This window comes from Herpailurus yagouaroundi, unplaced genomic scaffold (assembly GCF_014898765.1).
Source record: "Herpailurus yagouaroundi ecotype Mexico unplaced genomic scaffold, PumYag 198, whole genome shotgun sequence".
NCBI classification, from domain to species: domain Eukaryota; kingdom Metazoa; phylum Chordata; class Mammalia; order Carnivora; family Felidae; genus Herpailurus; species Herpailurus yagouaroundi.
In genome coordinates, this window is record NW_024412429.1 from 30,420,066 (window position 1) to 30,446,469 (window position 26,404).

At 37.8% G+C, this 26,404-nt stretch overlaps 1 protein-coding gene across 7 annotated transcripts in view; it reads left to right on the forward strand.

Moving 5' to 3' along the window:
- AHI1 (Abelson helper integration site 1) overlaps positions 1-16,978 on the forward strand; it is a 209,617-nt gene extending 192,639 nt beyond the window's left edge. For 6 of the 7 annotated variants that reach the window (XM_040449106.1, XM_040449108.1, XM_040449109.1 and 3 more), the window contains 2 exons: positions 10,858-10,960; positions 15,577-16,978. In XM_040449106.1, the coding sequence (XP_040305040.1) occupies positions 10,858-10,960; positions 15,577-15,579 (106 nt within the window). In that variant the 3' untranslated portion in view covers positions 15,580-16,978. The remainder of the gene's footprint in view (positions 1-10,857; positions 10,961-15,576) is intronic. The other variant, XM_040449111.1, reaches the window with a different exon arrangement.
- The last annotated feature ends 9,426 nt before the right edge of the window (positions 16,979-26,404 follow it).

Consider the following 26,404-nt stretch of genomic DNA (forward strand, 5'->3'; position numbering starts at 1 on the left):
TGGTCCTCCAACTTTGTCCTTTTTCAATGTCAATTTAGTTATTCAAGGTCTTTTTTATATGCACATGATTTTTAGAATAAGCTTCTTCTACAGTAGAGCCTACTGGATTCCAATTGGCATTGCCTTGAATCCACAGACCAGTTTGGAGAGAATTGACAGGTTAACAATATTCAGTAACCTGACTCATTAACAATTTCTTTATTTATTTAGGTCTTCGTTAATTTCTCTCAGCACTGTTTTTTTAGTTTTCAGGGTGTAAGTCCTACAGATGTTTGACCCATTTATTCCTGACCCATTTATCCGTATGTAAATGATATTTATAATTGTTTTTTGCTCATTTATGGAAATACTACTGACTGTCGGATGTTGAACTTGCATTATGCCATCTTACTAAAATGTCTTTTGAGTTTTAGTAGCTTTTTCGTATATTTTACTAGATTCTCTACATAGACAATCAAACAAATAAAAACCAGTTTAATTCCTTCCTTTCCAAACCAGATGCCTTTTTTTTTTTTTTTGCCTTATTGCAAAGGCTAAACCTCCAGTATAATGTTACAATGTTGAATAGAAATGATGAAAGTAGATAGCGTTATCTTCTTCATGATTTTATGGGTAATGAGTGGGAAAGCATTCAGTCTTTCACCATTAAATATGATATTATCATAGGTTTTTTTAATAAATGTCCTTTATCAGGTAGATTCCTTCATTTCCTGGTTTGCTGAGAGTTTGTGTTAGTAATGGATGTTGGATTTTTGTCAAATGCTCTTTCTGTGTCTATTCAGATAATCATGATTTTTCTTTATTAATGTGTTCATATGGTAGATTACATTGATTTTCAAATATTAAACTAACGATTCATTCTTAGGATAAACCCTATTTAGTCATGGTATGTTATCATTTTTATAAATTGGTGAACTTGATTTTCTAAAATTTAATTTAGAATTTTTCGCATTTTGTTCATTAAAAATATGGGTCTTTGGTTTTCTTGTAATGTTTTAGTCTGGTTTGGTATTAGGGTAAGCTGGCTTCATAGAATGAGTTAAGAAGAATTTCTAGTTCTTCTGTTCTCCGGAAGAGTCTGTAGATTTGGTATTTTTTCTTTTGTAATTTTCATTTCTTCATTGATACTCTCTGTTTAGTGACATAATTTCCTTTAGTTCTTTGAACATATTTACAATAATAGATTTCAAGTCTTCGTCTAGAAAGTCCAATGTATAGACTTCCTAAGGGACAGTTTCTGCTGATTATTTTTTTCCCTTTGTATGGGCCATCCTTTCTTGGTTTTTTTGTATGTCTTTGTAATCTTTTGTTGAAAACTGGACATTTTAAAGACTATAATGTGACAACTCTAAGAATTGGATTCTTCCCTTCCCTGGGGTTTGTTGTTGATGCTACTTATTATAGTTGTTATTTGTTAAATAACTTCTCTGAACAAATTTCTACAACTCTATAATTACAATGTTTGGCCACTGAAGTCTCTGCTTGGTTAGACTAGTGATCAGCTAATTGGACAAAGATTTCCTTGAACACCTGGAACCAGTAAGTCTCTCAGTTTTGCTAAGGGGTCTCTTGGGGTATTGAGCACACCTTCGATATTTAGCCAAGCAGTTGACAACTCTGTGTTAGCTTTTGCTTCCTATTAGCACAGAGCATTAAGATCAGCCAGAAGTGAAGGCATAAAGCCTTCTTAGGTCTCTGCTGTACATGCTCACAACCGTACATGTGTGAGACCTTCTAGACTCTCCGAATAGTGTCAGAACTTGGGAAAACTCGTGTGGAAATCTTACTCCCCCAACTTTTCCTTTTCACCTTTTTTAGTTAGTCTGTTGTTTAGCTTCTATTATCCATCACTCAGGCAGCCATGAAGCTAACTGTAATTGTTTTAACAAGTGCCTCCCAGGGAAAAGGCCAGCTCTGAGATAGGTCAAGTACTGACAGCCTTATAAGTGGTATCTTCCAAGGAACCACCAGACAGATGAAGTAAAATAGTTCTTTAGAAATGAGGCTTTGAAAGAGCTCCATCCCTGTTCTGTTCCTTCCAGTAGCTGCCGGGCTGCTGGCTTTTGCCCTAAATTGCAGGCTATTCTTCAAGGCCACCACAGAGCTACAGTGGGGTATGGGACTAGGTCAAGTTAAAATGCCACAGAGCTCTCTGCTTTTACCAAGGTTCAACCATTTTTCTTGAATAAACATTCCCCAGTTGCCACAAGCTTTTGACTAATTTCTAGAAATCTGAAAATGCTGATTCTGACCATTTTTGCCAGTTTTCTCTTAGCTTATTTGGAGAAGAGAATATTCACAAGTCCTTAGCTCCACCACTTTCATGGCCATCATTTTATTTCTTCTTCAAGTGTTGGATAAATTCACAGGTAAAGCTGTCTGGCCCTGGAATATTCTTTTTTGGAAGATTTTTAACTACAAATTCTATTTATTTAGTAGAATTAGAGCTCTCAAGGTTATGTGTTTCTTCTTATGTAAACCTTGATAGTTTGTTTCTTTCAAGGAATTTGTCCATTTCACTCAAGTGATTTAATTGGTTGATATAATGTTGTTCATAATATTCCCTCATCTTTTCAGTAGTAATAGGATCTGTAGTAGTGTTGCAGCCCCCTAATCCCTGCTGTTGTTAATTTATTTTTTTAAGGCAGCGAGCAATCTCAGCCTAAATAATTTCTTTTTTTTCAATCAGCCTTGCTAATAATGGTTTATCAATTTTGATCTCAAAGAATCAAATTTTTGTTTCATTGATTTCTCCTTATTGTTTCTCTATTTTCTCTTTCATTGGTATCTACTCTGGTCTTTATTTGGCTTATTTGGGGTTTAATTTGTCCTTTTTCACAACTTTTAAAGTGGAAACTGTGGACATCGATTTAATACCTTTCTTCTCTCCTAATATAAACATTTAGTGCCATAAATTTCCCACTAAGCACTGCTTGAATGGCATTCCACAAATTTTGATATATTGTGGTTTCATTTTCATTTCTTTCAAAAACACTTTTTTAATTTTTCTTCAGATTTATTCTTTGATCCTGGGTTACTTGGAAGTGGGTCATTTCATTCCCAATATTTACGGAGTTTCCCAGATATCATTCTGTTATTGATTTCTAATTCCATTGTGGTCAAAGAACATATTCTGAATGATCCAAATCTTTCTAAATTCATTGAGAATTATTTTGTGATTCTTAATATGGTCTCTCTTGGTAAAAGTTTTTAGTGCCTTTGAAAAAAATGTGTAGTCAATAGATGTAGAAGAAGCACTTGACAAAATACAGCATCTTTTCTTAATAAAAACCCTCAAGAAAGCCCGGATAGAAGGAACATACCTTAACATCATAAAAGCCAAATATGTAAAACCCATGACTAATATCATCCTAAATGGGGAAAAACTGAGATCTTCCCCCTGAAATCAGGAACATGACAAGGATGCCCACTCTCACCACTGTTGTTGAACATAGTGTTGGATGTCCTAGCCTCAGCAATCAGACAGCAAAATGAAATAAAAGGCATTTAAATTAGCAAAGAAGAAGTCAAAATTTCACTTTTCACAGATGACATGATACTATACATGGAAAACCTGAAAGACTCCACCAAAGATCTGCTAGAACTAACGCATGAATTCAGCAAAGTCACAGGATACAAAATCAGTGTACAGAAATCGGTTGCATTTCTGTACACCAGTAATGAAGCAGCAGAAAGAGAAATCAAGAAATCGATCCCATTTACAATTGCACAAAAAACCATAAAATACCTAGGAGTAAACCTAACCAAAGCTGTAAAAGATCTGTATGCTGAAAACTATAGAAAACTTACAAAGGAAATTGAAGACACAAAGAAATGGAAAAATATTCCATGCTCATGGATTGGAAGAACAAATACTGTGAAAATGTCAGTACTACCCAAAGCAATCTACACATTCAGTGAAATCCGTATCAAAATTGCACCAGCATTCTTCTCAAAGCTGGAACAAACAATCCTAAAATTTATATGGAACCATAAAAGACCCTGAATAGCCAAAATAATGTTGAAAAAGAAAGCCAAAGCAGGAGGCATCAGAATCCCAGACCATAGCCTCTACTCCAAAGTTGTAATCATCAAGACAGTATGGTATTAGCACAAAAACAGACACATAGACCAATGGAATAGAATAGAGAACCCAGAATTGGACCCACAAATGTTATGGCCATCTAATCTTTGTCAAAGCAGGCAAGAGTATCCAATAGAAAAAAGACAGTCTCTTTAGCAAATGATGCTGGGATAACTGGACAGCAACATGCAGAAGAATGAAACTGGACCACTTTCTTACACCATACACGAAAATAAACTCAAAATGGATGAAAGACCTAAATGTGAGACAGGAAACCATCAAAACCTAGAGGAGAATACAGGCAACAACCTCTTTGACCTCTGCCACAGCAATTTCTTGCTTGACACGTCTCTGAAGGCAAGGGAAATAAAAGCAAAAATGAACTATTGGGACCTCATCAAGATAAAAAGCTTCTGCATGGTGAAGGAAACAATCAACAAAACTGAAAGGCAACCAACGGAATGGGAAAAGATATTTGCAAATGAGATATCAGATAAAGGGTTAGTATCCAAAATCTATAAAGAACTTACCAAACTCAACACCTAGAAAACAAATAATCCAGTGAAGAAATGGGCAGAAGACATGAATAGACACTTTTCCAAAGAAGACATCCAGATGGCCAACAGACACATGGGAAGATGCTCAACATCACTCATCATCAGGGAAATACAAGTCAAAACCATGTTAAGATACCACCTCACACCAGTCAGAGTGACTAAAATTAACTCAGGAAACAACAGAAGCTGGCGAGGATGTGGAGAAATGGGAACCCTCTTGCACTGTTGGTGGGAATGCAAACTGGTGCAGCTGCTCTGGAAAACAGTGTGGAGGTTCCTCAAAAAATTAAAAATAGAACTACCCTATGACCCAGCAACAGCACTACTAGGCATTTATCCAAAGGATACAGAGTGCTGATTCATAGGGGCACATGTACCCCAATGTTTATAGCAATGCTTTCAACAATAGCCAAATTATGGAAAGAGCCTAAATGTCCATCAACTGCTGAATGGTTAAAGGACATGTGGTTTATATATACAATGGAATACTACTTGGCAATGAAAAAGAATGAAATCCTGCCATTTGCAGCAATGTGGATGGAACTGGAGGGTATTATGCTAACTGAAATAAGACAGAGAAAGATGGATATCATGTTTTCACTCATGGAACTTGAAAAACTTAACAGAAACCCATAGGGGAAGGGAAGGGGAAAAAAATAGTTCCAGAGAGGGAGGGTGGCAAACCATAAGAGATTCTTAAATACAGAGAACAAACTAAGGGCTGATGGTGCGGGGGTGGGTGAGGGAGAGGGGAAAATGGGCGCTGGGCATTGAGGAGGGCACTTGTTGGGATGAGCACTGGGTGTTGTATAAAAGCGATGAGTCACCCCCAAAACCAAGAGCACACTGTATACATTGTATGTTAGCCAACTTGACAATAAATTATACTAAAAAAAAGAAAAGAAAAAAAGAAAAGACTGAGTATCATGCACTTGTCTACCTGAAGTGTTCTTTTATAAATAAATTCGATCACATGGGGTAATAAGTGTTGTTTATGTCTGGGATAGCCTTACTGATTTTCTATCCTATTAATTATTGAGAGTTGGGTATTGGAAGTCTTCAACTAATATTGTGGGCTTGTTTTTTAATTCTTGTAGCTCTGTTAGGTTTTGTGTCATGTATTTTGAAGCTCTGTATTAGGTGCCCATATGTTTAGGATTGTTATGTTTTTTTGGAGGTAAATGACTTTATTTCTGGTCCTATTCTTTGTTCTGAAATCTACTTCAATTAATATTAGAAAAGTCACTCCAGCCTTCTCTTAATAGTGTTGGAATGATATATGTGTTTTTATACTTTAAATATAAAAATGCAAATAGGTTGAGAATTAAAGTATGCTTCTTATAGGCAGCATACAGCTGAGTTCATGCTCTTTTTACCCAATATGACCATTTCTGCCTATTAATTAGGATAATTAAGCAAACATTTATATTTAATATGATTATTAACATGGAGAAGTTTTAGTCTATTATACTGTTTTTTGTTTTCTATTTGTCTCAATTCTTCTCTCATTTTTCAACTTTTTCAGCTTTCTTTTAAATTATGTTTTATCTATTTTATCTTTCTTTGTTAGCTTATTACCCATAATGCTGTGCTTTCCTCTTTTAGTGATTTTTTTTTTAGGGTTTAGCGCCTTAAAATGGTGTTTTTCCATTTCTTCCTTCCTGACCTTCATGCTTCTGTAGCCACACACTTTATTTATATTAGTTATAACCCCTTCATTATGTTATTAATTTTGTGAACTGTCATCTTTGGAAGAGATTGAATAAGAAAACCTTAATATTTGCCTATTTTGTTTTCATTTTTCAGTATTTTTTAATTCCTTTGTGTAGATCTGTATTTTCACCTGGTACCGTTTTCCTTTACACCCAGAGGACTCCCTTCAACATCTCTTGTAATGTTGGTTAGCTAAAAATGAGTGCCTTTACTTTTCACATGTCTGAAAAGGACTAGTTCATCTTTTATTTGGAAAGCTGTTTTCATTTGGCATACAATTCTGTGTTGAAAGATCGGCACTTTTTTTCTGGCACTTTAAAAATACTGCTCCATTGGAGCCAAACCATAAGCGACTCTTAAAAACTGAGAATAAACTGAGGGTTGATGGTGGGTGGGATGGAGGGGAAAGTGGGTGATGGGCATTGAGGAGGGCACCTGTTGGGATGAGCACTGGGTGTTGTATGGAAAACAATTTGACAATAAATTTCATATCAAAAGAAAAAAAATTCAGCTCCATTGCCTTCTCACCTGGCAGTTTTTTCCAACAGGAAATAGACTCATGCTTCTCTGTGTTCCTCCGTACAGAGCATGGTTTCCCCTATGTTGGCTACTTGTGAGATTTCTCTCTATCACTGGTTTTGAGCAATTTGATTATGATGTGCCTTGTAATTTTCTTTACGTTTCTTGTGCTGGAGGTTAGTTGGATCTTTTAGGTTTATGTTTTCATCAAATTTGGAACATTTGGGCCATTTTTTCTTCTTAGTTTTGTTTTTGTTGTTTCCTGCCTCCATCTGTTTCTCTCATCTTTGAGGATTCCAATTACACATACATTAGGCCACATGAAGGTGTCCCATGCTCCCTGATGCCTTTTTTTTTAGTTGTTTTTTTTTTTTTTTTTTTCAATGTGTTTCACCTTTTCTACTGCTGTGGCTTCTATTTAATTTCTATTAATAGTTTCTGTTGCTGCGTCTTCAAGTTATCTGATCTTTTCTCTGCCGTGTCTCATCTGACTTTAATCCCTTCCAGTATATTTCTCACCTCAGGCCTTTTAGTTTTCATCTCTAGAAATTCACAGTGGGTCTTACAGATATCATCCTTGGGTCTACTTAACCTTTTGAGCAAGTGGAATATAGTTATAATAACTGTTTTGATGTTTTTTCTAACATTGTTTTAATGAGAATTCTAACATCTGAGTCAGTTCTAAGTCAGTTTCAGTTTTTTGATCATCATCATGGGTTGTATTTTTCTATTTCCTTGCCCACCCCCCAATACACTTTTATTGGATGCCACACATTGAAATCTTTACCTTTTGGTTACTAGATATTTCTGTATTTCTATAAATATTCTTAAGCTCTGTCCTAGAATATAGTTAAGCTACTTCAGAACAGTTTGATCTTCTCAGGTCTTGCTTTTAAGGTTTGTTAGGGGGGACCAGAGCCATTCATTATTCCTCACTATGGACACAAATCCCTCTGGGTACTCTGTGCAGCCCCTTCTGAGTTGTGAGGTCTTCCAGCCTGGCTGGTAGGCACAGGCACTGTTCTGACCTCAGGAAATGTCCTCAGATGCATGAGTTCACCAGCTCTTCTGAATACTTGAAGGGAACCCTTTGCAGATGTTCACATTCTGTCACTGAGAAGCTTTCTCCTCTCTGACACTCTGTGAACTCTAGCCATCTCCGTCTCCTCAGGCCCTCAGCTGTCAGGGAGTCCACCAGGACTCATGCAGGCCTCATCTCCCTGTGCCGTACCCTGGAAACTCTTAAGGCGGTGAGCTGGGTGACCACAGGGCTCATCTCATTTGTTCTCTGTCTCTTGGGTATCAGTGTCCTTTGTTGCCAGTGATTCATTGTCTTGAAAACTATTGTTTCATATATTTTATCCAGTTTATTGTGGGGTTTTTTGGTGATGGTGGTTTTAGGCAAGCAGTATATCCAGTCCCTGCCTCCCCATCTTGGCTGCAAACAAAAGTCCAGATGTTGTATCCATTTTCAAGGTAATTTTCTGTTACATTGTATATAGATTATGAGAGAAAAAGTGAAGAGGATCACACAGTCTGATTTTCCTACAGTGGTCAGTAAAAGCCAAAGATATAAGATAGTATGTAAGTCCTAAAGACCATATTGAGGCAGGGTGAAAAAAAAGAGAAGGACCTAGAAATCAGGACATTGGGAGCTAAAGTGTGAAAGTGCCTGGGGTACCCTGAGGCCAGGAGATACTCTGTGGCCAGAGCAGAGGTCAAAAACTAGGGCCTGCCAGCAAGATGCAGTCCTAGTATCTTTGGTTGGATCCACTGTGTATGTGTATGTATGTGTGTGTAATTTTCAGTGACTAAATGCAAAAAAAAAAAAATTCACATAAATGCAGACTTTGTACTTCTCTTGAAATTAATCTGATGTTCTGGACCACAGTTCCATGAGGTGAGCTGAGGAAGCAGATTGCCTCTCCTGTGTGGGTCATCCACTCTCCAGTTCGCCAGTTTACTGTATTACCCCTAGCTTGCTTCTCTCATTCACCACATTACCCATCATAGCCTCCACAGACACCTGAGTTTCTACTTTAATGCCCGAGAATAGGTTCCCTGGAGAGAGATTGCAAAAATTATCAGTGCTTACATACTGGGTCGCTTAAGCAACAAATTTTTTTTCACAGTACTAGAGGCTGGAAGTTCAAAATCAAGGTTGCAGCAGGGTCAATTTTTGGTGAAACCTCTCTTCCCAGCTTGCAGGTGGCCACCTTCTTGCTGTGTCCTTACATGGCCTTTCCTCTATGCATGTGTTGGAAAGAGCTCTGTGGTGTCTCTTCCTCTTCTAATAAGGACTACCAATTCTGGTCTGTAGATTAGAGTCTCACTCTTATGACCTCATTTAATCTTAATTAACCTCCTTAAAGATCCTTGCTTCCATTTTGGAATTAGGACTTCAGCCTGTGATTTTTTTTTAAATTTTTCTAATGTTTATTTATATTTGAGACAGAGCGTGAGCAGGGGAGGGGCAGAGAGAAAGGAAGACACAGAATCTGAAGTAGGCTTCAGGCTCTGAACTGTCAGCACAGAGGCCGACATGGGGCTCAAACTCACAAACTGTGAGATCATGACCTGAGCCAGAGTTGGACATTTAACCGACTAAGCCACCCAGGCACCCCTTCAGCCTGTGATTCTGAGAGAACATGGTTTAGTTTGTAGTAGTCTCTATTCAATCCTATTTATTTACTTGATTTTGAAATTCTTGCATCTGGATCAAACTCTTCCACCATTCCCAGACATGGTAGAAAGGAGACACTGTCTTCCACTTTTTAAATTTCCCTTTTTTCATTGTTTTTGTATTTTCTTTTCTCCTAACACTATTTACTCTGCACGCATTCACAAAGTATTTGTTTTATATTTTACTCTTACTGTTGAACCGTTTGAAAAGCTGCATTCCACATCCCACAGATCAGAATATCAAATTGTTGGTTTTTTTGCTTGTTTGTTTGTTTGTTTGTTTGTTTGTTTGTTTGTTTTTAGTGTAGTTGACACGCAGTGCTTCATTAGTTCCAGGTGTACAACTTAGTGATTCAGGAAGTCTTTTCATTATACTGTGCTTACCACAAGGTAGCTCCCATCTCTCGCCACACAACACTATTATAGTCTCATTGACTGTATTCCCTGTGCTGTACCCTTTATGCTCCCGACTCTTCATTCCATAACTGGAAACCTGGATCTCCCACTCGCCTTCACCATTTTGCCCATCCCCCACTCCCATCCACTCTGTCAACCATCAGTTCTCTGTATTTGTAGGTCTGATTCAGCTTTTTGTTTGTTTATTCACTTGTTTGGTTTTTTTATATTCCACATGTAAGTGAAATCATCTGTCTTTGTCTGACTTATTTTAATTAGCATAATGCCCTCTAGGTCCATCCATGTTGTCACAAATAAAAATACCATGTTCTTTTTTATTGCTGAATAATGTTCCATTGGGTAGATACACCACATCCTCTTTATCCATTCATCTGTCAGTGGACACTTGGGTGGCTTCAATATCTTGGCTATTGTAAATAATGTAAATAAGAGGTATATATCTCTTCAAATTAATGTTTTCGCTTTCTTTGGGTAAATTCCCAGTAGTGGAATTCTTGGATCATATCACAGCTTTCTTATGCATAAATTTCCTTCACCCCTTTCTTTGTCATTAAGGAATCTCATGTTATTTTTACACATACACACATGTTTTTTCCATCTAGTTTGATAAGAAAATATTCTGGCTTTTCCTGGGCATCTAATATTTTTCTAAGAGAAGTTAAATTTATTTTATTCTGTCCCTTCATCATAATAGAGAAGGAACCCTACCAGCTAAAGATTCATGTCTCTACATTATTTTGAGCATCTCCCTAATGTTTTTCTCTCAGATCCATCCATTGATCTCCCCTTTCTGTTCCCACTGCTACTGCCCTAGATCAGAGCCTCATGTGGGCTATGGCAGCAGTCTTCTTACGGGCTCCTGTTTCTCATCTTTCCCTCCCGTAGTTCTGAAGTGGGCAAAGCGCAGAGCCGTGAGGACCGAGGGCACACAATGGATATGCAGGGGAAGAAGACTGACCAAACCAGTCAAAAGGTCACCCTAATAGAGGTAAGAGGAAAACCAGGAGAAAGTTGTAGCGTGGAGTCAGCAGGGAAAGATTTAGGGAAGGCCTGGTCCGCCATCACAAATGCCAAATAAGTCATGGAGATGAAAAGTACAGGATAGGAAATAGAGTCCATAATATTGTGATACCATTTTTGGTAACAGGTGGCGACTACACTTACGATCATTGAATAACCGACAGCGTTGTTGAATCAATGTGTTGTACACCTGAAACTAATACAATATTTTATGTTAATTATACTGCTATTAAAAATAAATAAACACGAATGCCAAAGGGAGGAGAAGTAAAATAAGGACTTAAAAGTGCCCTTTCAGGATTTCCTGTCAAGAGGCCATTTATGACCTCCAAGAAGATAGTTTTGATGAGAGTCCTTGAATCAGACCGTCTCCAGGGCAGAGGGAAAAAATAATCAGAAGAGACTGCTTTTCCAAGAAGCTGTACTTCAAAGGAAAGAAAAGGCTGGGCAATAACCAGTAGAAAACACGGGATTTAGAGATCTTTGTAGAGAGGGGAATGAGGAGAAGAGTTACAAACTGAAAGGAAAGAGCCCCAGGGGAGGAGCCATTCAAGATAAAGGACAGGTGAATAATCCCTGGAGACCAGAGGAAATACACAGATTAGAATTTGAAACAAGGCAGGGTCACTTTTGTACTGAGATAGGCCAGTGAGACAAGTGTGTTTGAATGATGGTGTTTCCTTGTGGGGGATGGAATGTAGGAAGGTCAGGAAGACCTTTCTGAAGAAGAGGCCTCTGTTTTCTCGGTTAGGCAGTGGTGACATTTGTCTGCTAAACGTGAAATGTGTCCACTTTTGTGAAGTTGTCACTTAAAGGAAACCAGATTCAGAATTTTCATAAGTATTTTTAGATTTTAATTATAAAAAACTTAAATCTCCTTATACCAAAAGCATATAGATGAGTAGTTATACAATCATGGGTTAAGAAATGACTTTTTATCCTTGATAACAGAATCAGAAAACATTTTAAAACAAATTTTAATAATAAGAACTTCAAAATGATTTAAAGCAAAATCTAGAAACATATAATAACCCAGGATGAGGAAGAACTTCACAAGATATGTGACAGATAAAGAATTAATACCCTTAACATATTTTTAAAAAACTCTTAAAAATCAACAAAGAAAAGAAAAATTGGCAAAGGGCCTTCAGAGGACATTCTTAAAGAAAATGAATATATGAAAAGTGTCTACCTTCCAGTGATCAAATAACAAAAATTAGTAAATGATACAGTATTTTTCCCCTCACAAAATGGCAACAAGTTTCAAACTTCTAATACCGATGGGGGCACTGAGTTTCCTCATACACTGCTGGTAATTGTATAAGATTCATCCATTCCCTGTGGGGGATAGCTTGGTGATACTTCTTTTTTTTTTTAAAACTTGTCAAACTGTTCATGTCCTTTGATTTGACAGTTTTAGTTCTAGGAATCTATTATAGGAAAATGGTCAAGTATACATGGGCAGAATCAGTTAAAAGGCTGTTCCTTCAAGCAGTGTTTTAAAAATAGGAAGAAAGAATTAAATTTCTATGAATATAGAGTTGATTAAATTACAAAACATTTCTATAAGGGAATACCATGTGATACTATTTGTTACATTATTGAAGTATTTTCATAGACATGGAAAGATGTTTAAGTAGAAGAAAGACAGTTATGAAGTAGTTTGTATACAACATACTCAGTTGACTCTTGAACAACGCAGGGGTTAGGAGCACCAGTCCCTGCTTTATGCAGTCAAAATCCGTGTATAACTTTGGTTCCCCCAAACAATAACAGCCTACTGTTGACCAGAATACTGATAACATAAATAGTCACTTAACACATATTTTGTACGTTATATGTATCACATAGTGTTCTCTTATAATAAAGTAAGCTGGAGAAACAAAAACGTTACTAAGAAAATCATACAGAAGAGAAAATACATTTATATTACTGTACTAATCAATATCGTAAGTTCACATCGTGTTTACAAGATGAATCATCTGTCTGTACCTACATCATTATTGTCTTATATGATATAAAACACTGTAGGTGTCATATGTATTACTAACACTGACATCAAAAATGAAAAGGTAATGTAAAAATCCATATTTATTTAAACGTATAACATTCATGCATTGATAACAGATGCAGCAATATGATTACTTTATGGTAGCCTAGTGTAATCATTGTAATTGCTTCACAGTCACCTGGCCTATACAGTAATGAATGAATTGTTATGGCCTACAGTACTGTAGTTCTCTTCCTTATACCAGTTGGAAACACTGTTACATTTTTTAAAAAACAACTCGTGTGATGAAAGGCTGATACGCAGTTTCTCTTATTAGGAGAGAGAGAGAAGCATGCTGTACTGTAATATAATTGTTTGAAAACAAAGTTTTAAACAGGAATAAAACTAACACATTATTAATTTTATTACATAGCACTGCCTATATAGTCTGTCCACTTCCATACAAGTGTTGCACATAATGTTCTACACAGTGAATACTTAAGCGATGATGATGATGATGATGATGATGATGACGACGACGACAGTTAATTAGATTTTCACACAGGGACGCCTGGGTGGCTCAGTCAGTTAAGCGTCTGACTTTGCCTTAGGTCATGATCTCGCAGTTTGTGAGTTCGAGCCCTGCTTCGGGCACTGTGCTGACAACTCGGGATGAAGAACGCTTGAGTTTGGAACCATATTACCTGGCTTCATGTCCTGTTTGGATACTTTTGCTGTACATGACTTTAGGCAAGCTTCTTTCGCTCTTTGTTCTTCAGTTTTCTCATCTGTAAGCAGGGATAATACCTACCTCAAGGATTATTATGAGGAATAAATGAGTTAAGATGCATTGCACCCCACTTAGCCTGGTTCACTTCTCTTAAAGATGTTATCTACACGGCCTGCTTCACTGTGTCTCTGGAGGGTTCCCTCTCCGGAGGGTCCTCTGGCTTCTCTGTTTACTTCTCATAGTGCCATCTCCACCTGATGAATGTCACTTGTCCTACATCCTCTGCACGTGCAGGATGCAGCCCACTCACTTCCAGCTGCTCTTCTCTCCCTTCCCTTTTCTGTTTTTCTTCTTTGTTTTTGTTACCACTTTTATAAACTCCTCTTCTGACTCTGTTTTGCCTCGTTATTCTTCTAAGATCCTTTTACCTTCCTCATGGCCCCTTGCAGATGTTTATAGGGTTTCTCAGGCCCTGGTGCCCAGCATCCATTTGAGCCTTTACTACTTTCTTTTCCATTTTTATTGGGCCCTGGGCCCTAATTTGGGACAAGTTTTGTGTGCTTCCCATGTATACACACAGGGACAGAATGAATGACACCCTTTTCTGGCCCCAAGTGAGATTGTACCTTGGCACACCACCTCTGTACCCTTTTACACTCTACTTCAGTTGCTTTCGTGAGCCTCACTTGGAACATTTTTGGACTTGTACATTTAATGCCACCTTATCTGTGCTAGCTCTGCTGAACAGATTTGAAGTCCGGAAACGGACTGACAGAGGATTTTCTTTCCCCTCGTGTATAAATGTCTTTCATCAAAAAAAGATAGCAAAAAAGATAGTTTAACTATTTATTTAAGATTGAGCCTGCCCCTAAAAGCACAGATGTTGCCTAAGCCTCCTGTGCTACCAGGGAAGGGGCTTAGGAAATGGTTACCCTGCCCTTTCGTGCCACGATGCCCTAGCCTCTACTTTTCCCAGGAGCGCTTGGTAGAATTGATTGCCACCTTAGCCACATTGCCATCACTCTCAGGCGGCATCTGCCTTCTGAGAGCAATCAAGCATGAAGCCCTTTCTGTTCAGAGGAAGGACAGCAACGTGTTTATCTACTTTTAGATACTCACCACTGGCACATGAATAATTGCAGTAAAGGGTGTCCGGTTCAACACGACTAGCTTATCTCCCCCTAGTTTTTGTGTCCTTCGTGCATGTTCTTTAAGAAGGTCCTTGTTTCATCCACGTATTGATTCTTGATTTTCATTAGTGACATAATTTGATTTATTTCAAAGCTGCATCTAAATGCATAATTAACCATCACTACCTTTGTTAAAAATGACCCACACCATTTTTTGGTTTTATGCGAAAAATGTAATAGTTAACCCACTTTGTGAAAATAGACATAATCATTGACTAAATGAAAGAATGCTATTTAATAAGATGGTCTATATCCTTCCCGTTTACTAACCTTGGAGCATCATCCATGACATTTTTTCCTCCAATGAATGAAGAGCTTTCCGAATTCTGATTGCCTGCTCTTAATTTCTGGAAGTTACTCCAGGTTTGGAGTGCTTAGGGTCTGTATTTGAGAAGTGTATTTCTTTTTCACTTCTCAGTGCTGGAGCAGGCCTTACGCAACCACTAACGGTGCCAAAAGTGTTAACAGTGTGTTCAAGAAGCACATTAGGAGATAGGTGATTAGTACTTTGGTCTTTCTTGGGTATGTGTGTGTGTGTGTGTGTGTGTGTGTGTGTGTGTGTGTTACGCCATGTGCTTATTACCCACGTTGTTGCCAGGGCACACTGAGATTTGGTTGTGGCCAAAAGACATTGTCTAAGTTCATTTAGTACATTTTGTGTACTTTTCTCCTAGTAAAGAGTTGAAGAATGAAGAGACAACCAAATACACAGAAATGAAATGACAAATTAAACCAAACGGAATTTCTCTTCAGAGTGAAGAACTTCCAGATACTAAGGAAGAAAGTAAAGCCCCACTACTCCTTGTCCTTCTGAAAGAATCTAGAAAAATCAGAAGCGAGGTATGAGTAGAAAAATAAATGGGGCCTTTTGACCTTAATTATTTTAAACCATTGTGATTGTTGTTGATCCGAGTATTGGTCCTTATGTGTATTAGTTATTGCATCAGAATTACATTACCACCGTTGGAAAACCAATAAAGAAAAAAACATAATTGCCACTCAGCCGAGATGAAGGAAAAGTGTTTGCACTGTCAGGATGTCCATTAAGCAGTCATTTAATATTCTTACATCTGTATTGTGATTGTATGTGTGATGTTCTGTTCAGAATATGAAATACATGCTTTTGAAATTTAACTTTATTTAAGAGGGAAGCAGCTTCAGAATGTGTATTCAAAATGGTCCCAGTAAGAAAGACATTAAAAGGGAACAAATTTGTTAGTTTTGAATGAATCATATATGTAACTTGATACATACAAACTAAAAATGGCTTTTGGCAGCAGTGTTTCAAATTACTTTTTAAAAAGAGCACTTCATATTTAAGCATATAAGTAATTTGTAGACTTAACATTGTTTAATATTTATTTTAGTCTTAACATTTATTCTTAAATTATTACATTGCATTATTTATTTCTTGAGTTCCAGAACAATGGTATCATTACCATGTGACTATATATATATATATATATATATATATATTTTGTGTGTGTGTGACTATATATTTTAAAGTGTGATGTTAGAAAAGTTCATTTCTTTGGGTTTTTTTTTTCTTGACTCTTCTCCTTTCTCAACTATGTGATTATAAGTCTGTCAATAAATATGTAATCCCACACAGGTCAAAACTAATAAAACCCAGAAAACTTCTTTACCAAATTAGACAATTGATTCCATTAAAGTAAGAAGTGAGAAAAACAGTGTTGAGCATTGAGGTGTAAATTTTGCCCAGATGTATACCCAATATAAAATATCTTCTAGTAAAAATGTATGTGGCTCTTATCCCTGCACATGTTGTTGAGGCATGAAAATTGGTAAACATTCCCCTGCTGTGTAGAACTTAAAAGGGGGGAGCATTTTTGAAGGTGGTGAGTGGCATCAATGGCAGCCAAAGCCCTCAGCGATCAGCACAGAAGTCTGTTCGGGTGGCACAGAGCCCCCAGTGTCCTGAGTGCACACATCTGTGCCTTCACGTACAGCCCGGCCCAAGCAGCTTGAGTCACCCTTGTAGAAGCTTGTTCTTTCTGTCTTGTGAATGCACTTGATAATTAAAAAATAAAAATACGCATCTCTGCAGTTTCAGCGCATTGTTTTGAGATGCGTACTGATTCTCTGATTTCAGTTTTAATCACAAAGAATTTCAACAAGTTGCAGAAAGATTTTAAATCAAGACAGATGAAATATGTCAAGGGAGCTAAACATCTGCTGAGATCTCAATGTTCATATGAAAAATAAAGGGTTATTTTTATATCGCAACTACTGAAGACAAAAATAACAATTGAGGCAAAACCAGGAAAAGTTGGTTTTACTCAAAGCCCAGTCCTTCTCTCTTTTGTCCTGTTGACAAATGAGACTCCAGTTATGTCCACAAATAGATTAATAAAACATCTTTACCATTCTCTCAAACATGAGATGGGGTGGGGGCGATCATAAAAGTGCCCTCCAAATAGAAGTCCAAATTATAGTCAAGTAAAGGAATCGGACACAAGAATCTATTTGAAGATTCTAATACTGCACATTTTCTTAGTAACAAATGAGTTTTCTTTGTTTATCTTCATTCTGAAATCATTGAATTGTGTCCCATTTTATGAAGTCTCTTTTCTCCAAACAAGTAACATTTTGACACTATCTTTCTCTAGATCTAAATAATATTTTTAAGCCATTCTTACAAATTTATTTCCCAATTGATTCTACTCTATCTTGAACATTAAACTTTCTTCAGTATCAAAACTATATAGTGGATAAGATTTGCAAAGCTAGTACAACAATCAAGTTTTTAAAGGTTTAAGACATGAAATATTTTACACCATGATGCAAATAAATGTTTAAAATGCACATTTTAAATGAAATCAGTGTTTTTAAGTGACTAATACTTGGTACTTTTAAAACCTTATGTAAGGCTTCTTTCCAGAAAAGCAAATACTTGACCTTCATTTTAGTTTTAAGTTACAGGGAAGTTTTATTGCAAAAAGACGTTTTCACTGTAGGAAGCTCAACAAGAGTGTATCTGGGAAATAATTTACCATTTCATAGCTTTATATGACATGTCACTTTAATTGTATATTTAATTCACAAGTATTTTTGAGAGTTAGAGTTCTAGGACCTTTAAATTCAAGACCTTCAACTTGTTTTTTACGGATTTTATTTTTAAACAATCTCTACATCCAACATGGGGCTCCAACTTACAACTCCAAGGTCAAGAGTCACATGCTCTACCGACTGAGCCAGCCAGGTGCCCCAAGACTTTACACTTGTACATGTATTTAAATTATTTCCATCAAAGAGCCGTATCTGTTAAGTAAATTATGAGAACATTTTTCAACAGTCTGACTTTTTTAAGCTATGTATTTGTTGATTTCTGCTTCATTGAACTCAGGAACAGAAAATATTCCCCAAATCTTCACCTTATGTATATGATCTCATTTACTCTTCACATCAAACCTATGAGGTAGGTAGACTATTACCTGCCCTACAAATAAGGAAACCAAGATTTTGAAGGTTAAGTAATTTGTCCAAGTGCACGTGACCAGTGACGTCACCACAAGTTGTAAATGGAGATTGCCAGACTCTACTGGGAGGTCTCCGAAGGGCTGGATCTCAGTTGCTGTATAGAGTAAATGCCAGTAAATGCTTATTGTTGGAGACTCCAGCACAAGCTAGAAGAAAGAAGCAGTTTGGATGTACCCACAACCACACTCAGACTAGAAGCATCTAATATGTCTTTAATGCAACAGACACCCAAAAAAAAAAAAAAAAAGAAATATGTCTGAGTTAACAAAAAATGTTTGAGCTGATAACTTTGTTTATCCCATAATTATTTTGATAAATCTTTACTCCATACTATAATTCTTATATTTTCTTAAGAAAGATTCTGTGGAATCAAACTAATACATGTACAGTAAGATATTATTCAAGAAACAGAAAGGCTCCATTCCAGTCATATAAAAGATAATAAAAACATCAAGAGTCACGTCAATCAAAAGGCTCTGTTGACTGGAGAACTCAATCTATGGATGGACCCAATTATCTGCAGGAGAATTGATGTCAGCATCATTTAGGGTTAACAATGGACCAACTAGGCAGAAGCAGACAGCTACTCTCTGTAGAGACCCAGAAAGCAGACTTCGTAATGAGGCGCTTCATTCATCATACCCTTCTGCTCCAATTATTAAAGTGAATAGGAAATACTTTAAGTTAAGGCGGGAACTGGATAGCATAAAAACATTTGTTTTGTAAACACAAAGAATGCTTTTTTTCTAATGATCTTCTTCAAATCTACATCAAGCATATGTTCTCAGCACACTGTTTTCTAAAGTTGCTCTTCTGACACCTGAAACTCATTCTGATTATGGACGAATTATTTTTGTTATCTCTACGAGGGAGGCTAAGACTGCTAAGAATCTACAATTTTAATTCCTGTTTTCAATCGAAAAAGTGGAGGGAGGGTCATAAGTGCATATATAACCACAATACACGTCCCACCTCTGTCACCGATGTCAAAATGGCCCAAATATATACACTGCAGTGTCATTTCTACAAGTATTGAGTGAACAATCTAATTTAACTCCTTCCAGTTCAGTTTTCCTTCATTCATCATTTGATCCTTGTCAAGAATTGTGAAAGAATATGGTGGAAGAAAATGTAGGAATGGTTTGCTTGAACAGTGTTTATATAAGTAAACTTTTGTATTGTCAATCATTTAAAATCGCTTCGAATAGAATGGAAATGATTTGCTCAGTTGAAGATGAGGAAAAGATAAAGTACAAAAGGAGGAAAGAGCAAGAAGGTGAGGAAAATAACTGCGGCCAGAGCAAAAACGAACTGAAGCTTGAGAAAAGCAGTCATGAGACAAAAGGAAGGTTCCCTGGAGAAAAGTGTGGTAGCTTCAGTTCAGTTTTTAAAGTGTTTTCAACTGACAATCAGTAGTTGATTTTTTTTCTATTAAATTTGCTCACAGGGCCATTTTATATAAATGCCCCATGTAATTTTTTCTGAGCTGCAGTTCTTCAATTTAAAGTAAATGGAAGGTTTGGTTAAGCATAGTAATGTTTTTAACCATCCCTGCCTGTTCTGCTGAAGTTAATGTTCAGAAGTATCCGCAGATGCTACTTTTAGCAACTAAATATTTCCATGGTGGTAAAGAAATGTCAGTAAAATCTATGTACTTTAAGAACATCAAATTCTTATTATACTTATCATGTGTGCAGGCAGAGTACATCATAAACTCGTCTATAGCAGCTGTAAATTTCTGAGGATTTATCTAACCACAAATACATTGAAATGGGGAAATGGGGCTATATTAAACCATGCAAGATGCTGCTGGAGCTTTGCCATTTCTGCAACATCCTGTAATTAATTTATCATGACAGGTCTGGCAAACTGAAACATCCAATACACTTGCGACAGACTGTTATACCATAGTTGTTGGAGATCCTGCAGCCACATAAAGTGAAGGTAGATTTTTCTTTCAAATATGAATATAGTACTATTGTATTCAGGATGCCCTATAGCCAAGGACAGACTTGTCAATTTTGAATTTCAAAATAGAAGAACATCTAGAATATAGAACAGATCCTGGGCTGAGATAATGAGTTTAGTCTGTTCTCTGCATTTTGTGGTCTTTTTCCTGAAGATGAATGGCCCTGGGTAGGAGACTGTACAGTCTGGTCAGCCCTTCCCGTGCATGGGTGCCTGCTGCTGGTTATGATGGGTTTCTCTCCTGGGAGGTTTGAAGGTCCCTTCCCTCTTGGTAGTCTCTGGGACGCATCCTCTTCCTGAAAAGAAGACACAAGACCACTTCTTCCATTTGGGTGTCCTCCTTTTCTGAAAGCCACAATCCCGCCATTTTGTAAACTTAGAGCACGGATAAATTCAGACATTATTCCTGCTCCAATCCCCCCTCCAATCCAGAGAGAGAAAATAATGTAATAATGGTTTTGTGGGGGCTTTTGCCAAAATAGATTTTCCTATAAAACAGTGAGTTCTGGGATTGCCTGGCTGGCTCAATCAGAGCATGTGACTCTTGATCTCAGGGTCGTGAGTTCAAGCCCCCCATTGGGTGTAGAGTTTACTTTTTAAAAAGGTAATAAAAATTATATATAAAATCTTTTAAAAAGCACCGAGTTGTTTGGCAGTTCCTATCAGTGTGAAAGAACGATCTGTCTTTACTTGATGTGTCATTTGATAAAGGTGTTATAGTGGTTGATGTTAAGAGTGGGTCTTAGTAAATAAGGCTCCTCCTGACTGGAGGAGTAGAGAGACACCACGTCTAAAAAATAAATCTACATTGATTCCATGTCCACAACCTTCCTCGTCCATGTTTTTTACAAGGTCAGAGTTCCTCCGATCACAAACAAGAGGTCCCAGGGAGGTCTTCCTTGAATCTGGAAATCTCAGAGGTGATAGGTCCCAGGTGGTAGAAGGTAAAATGGAAGCTGCTCAAGGGAAACAGGTGAGAAGCCAGGCAAAGGTAGTGGTTCCAGCCCAGTCACCAAACATTATGCTCCTTGTATTTTCTCTACTTCTTGCCTTTCTCTTGGTCCTTACTACTGAAAATGGATCCTATCTCAGAGGACCTGAGAAGTTTGTTGCTTGGGCTTAAGTTTAAAAACAACAACAAACCATGCATTCCCCCAAACAGAATAATCTGACGGAAGGTGAACAAGAGGGAATGTAGGAAAGCTTTTGCACCCTTCTGCCCCCCCCCCAACCCCTGAAAAGCTCCCTTCAGAGCTCTACTATGTAAAATTTTGGAAATGGGATGGACAGTATGTTTGTGTCCAAAAAATAAAACAAAGACCCTTCTTTTACACACCCCTGTTAGGTAACTTGTCCAGAATCACAGAAACCAAGGGCAGTACCCTGCCTCCTGCTGATTCCCCTCCTCCTACTGCTGCCTACTTGGTAACATTCTTACTTCACTTAAAGCTGAATGACTAAATCCTAATTCTGAAAGTGCCCTAAATCTTCTCAACCTCATCCGCAGCTGAAAGTGACCATCCCACGTAGAGCATGGTCTACATTCAGATAACTTTCCCTTAAAACTAGGTTATTACAGTGATGAATTAGAATGAGTGAGAGTTGGAAATAGGTAAGAGAGAGTGGAGAAGTGACATTTTTATGCATGTATGAGAAGAGAGGTTTTGTGTGTGTGTGTGTGTGTGTTTTCTATCTTGACAACTGGATACAGAGAAGAACTAATTCTGTTTATATATATCAAACGCTGGATGGGATGCCTGGGTGGCTTAATCAGTTGAGCATGTGACTCTTGATTTCAGATCAGGTTGTGATCCCAGGATTGTGGGATCAAGTCCCTGCATCAGGCTCCACACTGCTTGAGATTCTCACTACCCCTCTCTCTTTGCCTCTCTCCCCAGCTCGCGCTCACTCACTCACTCTCTAAAATAAAATTTTAAAAAATTAAAAAGCTGGGATTATTAACTACCTTCCTAAATATATTTTTATAACTCAGGATCATCAATAGTTTTAACGCTTTTAATATTTTTTTAAAAGTGTGTGTGTATGTGCACACACACACACACACACACATTCAGTTATTCGACAGCACGTGATTGAATGTCTGGTTGTCAAGCATTGGACAGGAGCTGGATGGACAATTGAACCAGGAGCCTCAACTCTTCTCTGTGTCTCACCTTGAAAATGTCATGTGTTTATTACTGTTGTCACCCTACAGTGGTTTTCAGAGGACCTCCACAAACATCACCGAATTTGAGCTTCATTGTGTAACAACCTTCATTACACAGAAAAGGCAGGACTCTTCCATTTTTCACACCAATTACAAGGGAGGTAAATGACTTGCCCAACAACTGTTGATGAGAGTCCAGCTCTCCTTCTTCCAATGTTGTGTTCTTTCCAACTAGGAAAACTCCTCACTGACATCTGAAATATGTGGAAATAAATTATGTGGAAAGCCAGGAAATGTTTTCTATAGAAGAGGCACCTATAAATTAATAAGACTCATTTAGATGTGTCTTTTGGAACTGAATGATCTCCTTCTGAAGTCAGCTGTAAGATGTTTGTTTTTGCTGCCATCCAGTACTTATATATTTTAAATGCAAGCACTTAAAAATGAAGTTATAGGGGTGCCCGGGTGGATCAGTCAGTTAGGCATCTGGCTCTTGGTTTCAGCTCAGGTCATGGTCTCCTGGTTCGGGAGCTCAGGGCCTGCAGTGGCTCTGCCCTGATAGCTGACAGTGTGGAGCCTGCTTGGGATTCTCTCTACCTCTCTCTGCTCCTCCCATGCTCGCTCTCTCCGTCTCTCTCTGTCTCTCTCAACATAAACATTTAAAAAATGAAGTTATAACAGTCCAAAACATGTAAAATACTTTTTAATTGTGTTTTATAGTCAAAAGAGGAGGAAAATGTACAGAAAATGCCAGGGTCCTTTTCCAAAACCTTTTCATAAACTAAGTAAAACAGAATCATTTCATGCATTGGACTTATAAGCCAAATGCTTATTGTTCAAGTTACCAAATACACTTTCTGTTAAAAGACAGTAACTCCCCATTTGATCTAGAACTTCATTAGATCAACTGAGCAACTTGGAGGCACCACAGAGTATTTTTATAAAATGCAAACCTGGCATGTCACACCCTGCTTAAAACTCCACTGGTGTCCCCATCCGCTGTCACTAAATCCATTCAGCTTTTCCTGTTTGCTTAGAATAATTCCTATAAATCAAGTCCTGTGCTCTGATCACAGCAAACCCAAAGGAAAGTCAGTGACTTCCAAAGTTGACAGCAAAAGTAAGAAACGGTTGGTATTCAAAAGACCAAGCAGCTGAGGACAGCAAAGACCTCCATGACCTGTCCCCTGCTGCCTCATCCCGTTTTGTGATTCACATGGATGTCCTCTGTTCACATTATGGCAAGACCCCAGTACTTCCTACAAAGCACGATTGCTGTTTCAAGCCCTTGGGTTGTGCTGTCAACCTGAAAACACTCTTCCACACCATGCCTTTGCTAAATATTGCCCTTCCGGTTTCATCTCAAATGTATGCACTAAGATCCCTTTCCCAATTACTAACAATGGGTTAGTGACCTCCTCACTGTGCTCTCATAGCGTCCTAAAAATAATGTCTACCAAGAGACTTAACAGCCGACATCGAAACTGACAGTCTATCAATCAAGGTATTAGTTAACATTAATATGTAATCTATTGGTCAATGTATTCTCTCCCATTTCTTGTGTGACTGAGATAATTCTTACAAATCTGTGCTTACGCTCAATATCACAGGATGTCCCCAAATGGAATATAATCTTTGTAATAATTCTAAATACCCAGCGGGGATAGGGAATTTATGGAAGGAATCTACGAAAATGTCATTAGTCTTTCTGTAATACCTTTCTGTGGTCATAGCAGCGTTTCGTCTTTTCTCCTTCTCTCTCTGCTTTCTCACACTCTCCCCTTTTCTTCTTCCCTGCCTAACATCAGCCAGTAGCATTCACTGAATTCAACATTAAACCTTAAAACCATGACTGATCACATCTAAGTCTGCCTCCGAAGCCAGGGAATCCAAGATGGAGGACCTGTCCAGAAGGTGAGTTCTACTCAAGCCACATGTGCATTCTGAGCAATGCTGTATTTACATAAAAACACAATCTTAAAATGTGGATGGGACCCCTCCCTTTTTTGTCTTTAATTTTTCTTACTGAGGCAAAGTATACAGAAGATTAAAACTGGTTTGCATAATATTTTGCATTCCCATTCATCTGAGGGGGAAAAAAACTTCAAAAGTCTTCTAAAATTTGTGTATCTGAGCCTGTTGCCTGTGAATCCAATGCCTCGATCACTCTTTTCTTAAAATTTCAGTAGTTTTCTGAGAGAAATGATTCCTAGACTCATAGACCAAAGTCCACACTATGATTGTTGCTGAGTCTGAGCAACTCCTCGTAAGAACTCATGGCTTCATGTTATCTATTTTCATGCCTATAAGTGAATCCAGTCATTTTCATCACCCATGTTTTTATCATCTAAAAAAAAAAAAAAAAAATCCTGAAAGCTTCACAAAGTCTTTGTTCAACAAGTAAGCCCAGTATCCAGCCCGGCAGTGTTTACCTAAAAAGTCTCAGGAGCTGCATGGAGACCCTGAGGCACAGGTGCACAAGTCAAACGCAGACCTGGCTGACTGGGGCAGGGGGCTGGGGCGCCACATCCTTTGGCATGGGTCCAGCTAAGGCAGGTCTGCTTATGGTCATGACACTGTGCACTCAGATTTCTAGGTGACTGATGTTAAAGATGCTGTTGAACACCTTTAACTTTTAGTCTTGATGTGCTTTTAACTTTTGATCTTCTAATTCTCCTTAGGATTAGTGTAACTGCTCCTGAGTATAAACAAGAGTCTGGTCAGCTTCTTGAGAATGTGAGCCATTGTGGGTAACCTCGCTGTGACACTCGCTCTGTCTACACAGCCAGGGAAATGTGATTTTGACATTTATCCTATTAAATAAATTACTCATCAGCACTACTGGATTATTTCACTGAAAAATTTAACCATTTTAGTAGGCTGTAGCCACTAATTTCACAAAATAATTGTAATTATTCCTATTCACTCTGTCCTATGCACAATCATAATTTAGCAGGAAAAGGAAAAGTTTATTATAATTATTCACTATTACAGACTAATTTTAACTATAGTTACCATTTGTTGAGCACAGGCTCGGCACAGGATTCCTTGTATGCATTATCTCAATTCAAAAAAATAAACTTAAAAGGTAGATATTATTACTCCCATTTAAAACAGAACAAAAACCCTACAGCTCAGAAAGGTAAAGCTGTGTATCTCAGATCACACAGCTTGTAAACTAGGGTATAAGGATTAGATAAGAAAGTTAAACATTTAATAATTTCCAAATTTCTAATGCCTTTTGCAGAACAATCTTCAACAAAATGGGTTGGTCAACAAGAGTCTCGGTGTTGCATATTGCCCTGGAGATACTCACGTCAACTTTTAGCATTTAAGTAAAATGCTGTATTTCCAAATTCCATATGCTACAGACATTATCCTAGTCCAAAAGGAATGACTGATAAAAGACTACCACCAATACATTTCACACCCTTGTGGGAATTGTGTCTTTTGGTTAAAGAAGAGGTTTGTGTATGATATCCCTTCTCGATGCATCCCCTCTCCAGTCTCCCTTCACTATCCTAGGGAGCCACGGATGGCCCATTCCGTTCTCATGGTCCCTGGGACGTCTCTGTCACGCAGCACTCTCACTGTACGTGTGAACTTGCTGTCTGAGTGTAGCATGAACTATCTTTTCATCAGTGATTCCAGGGCTTTACCTCAGGGCCAGGCACATAGTAGACACATTCAGTACTGAGCAAGGCAGATCACAGGTCCAAAGTCTTATTTTCTATACATCGGTAATTTGAGGACAAATTGTAGGTAGGGATATTACCATATCATAGAAAATATGCAGCACTGTCACACCATTACAAATTCCTCTGGATTTTTCTATTTCCTTTAGCAAATGTATTTATTTTCCCTTT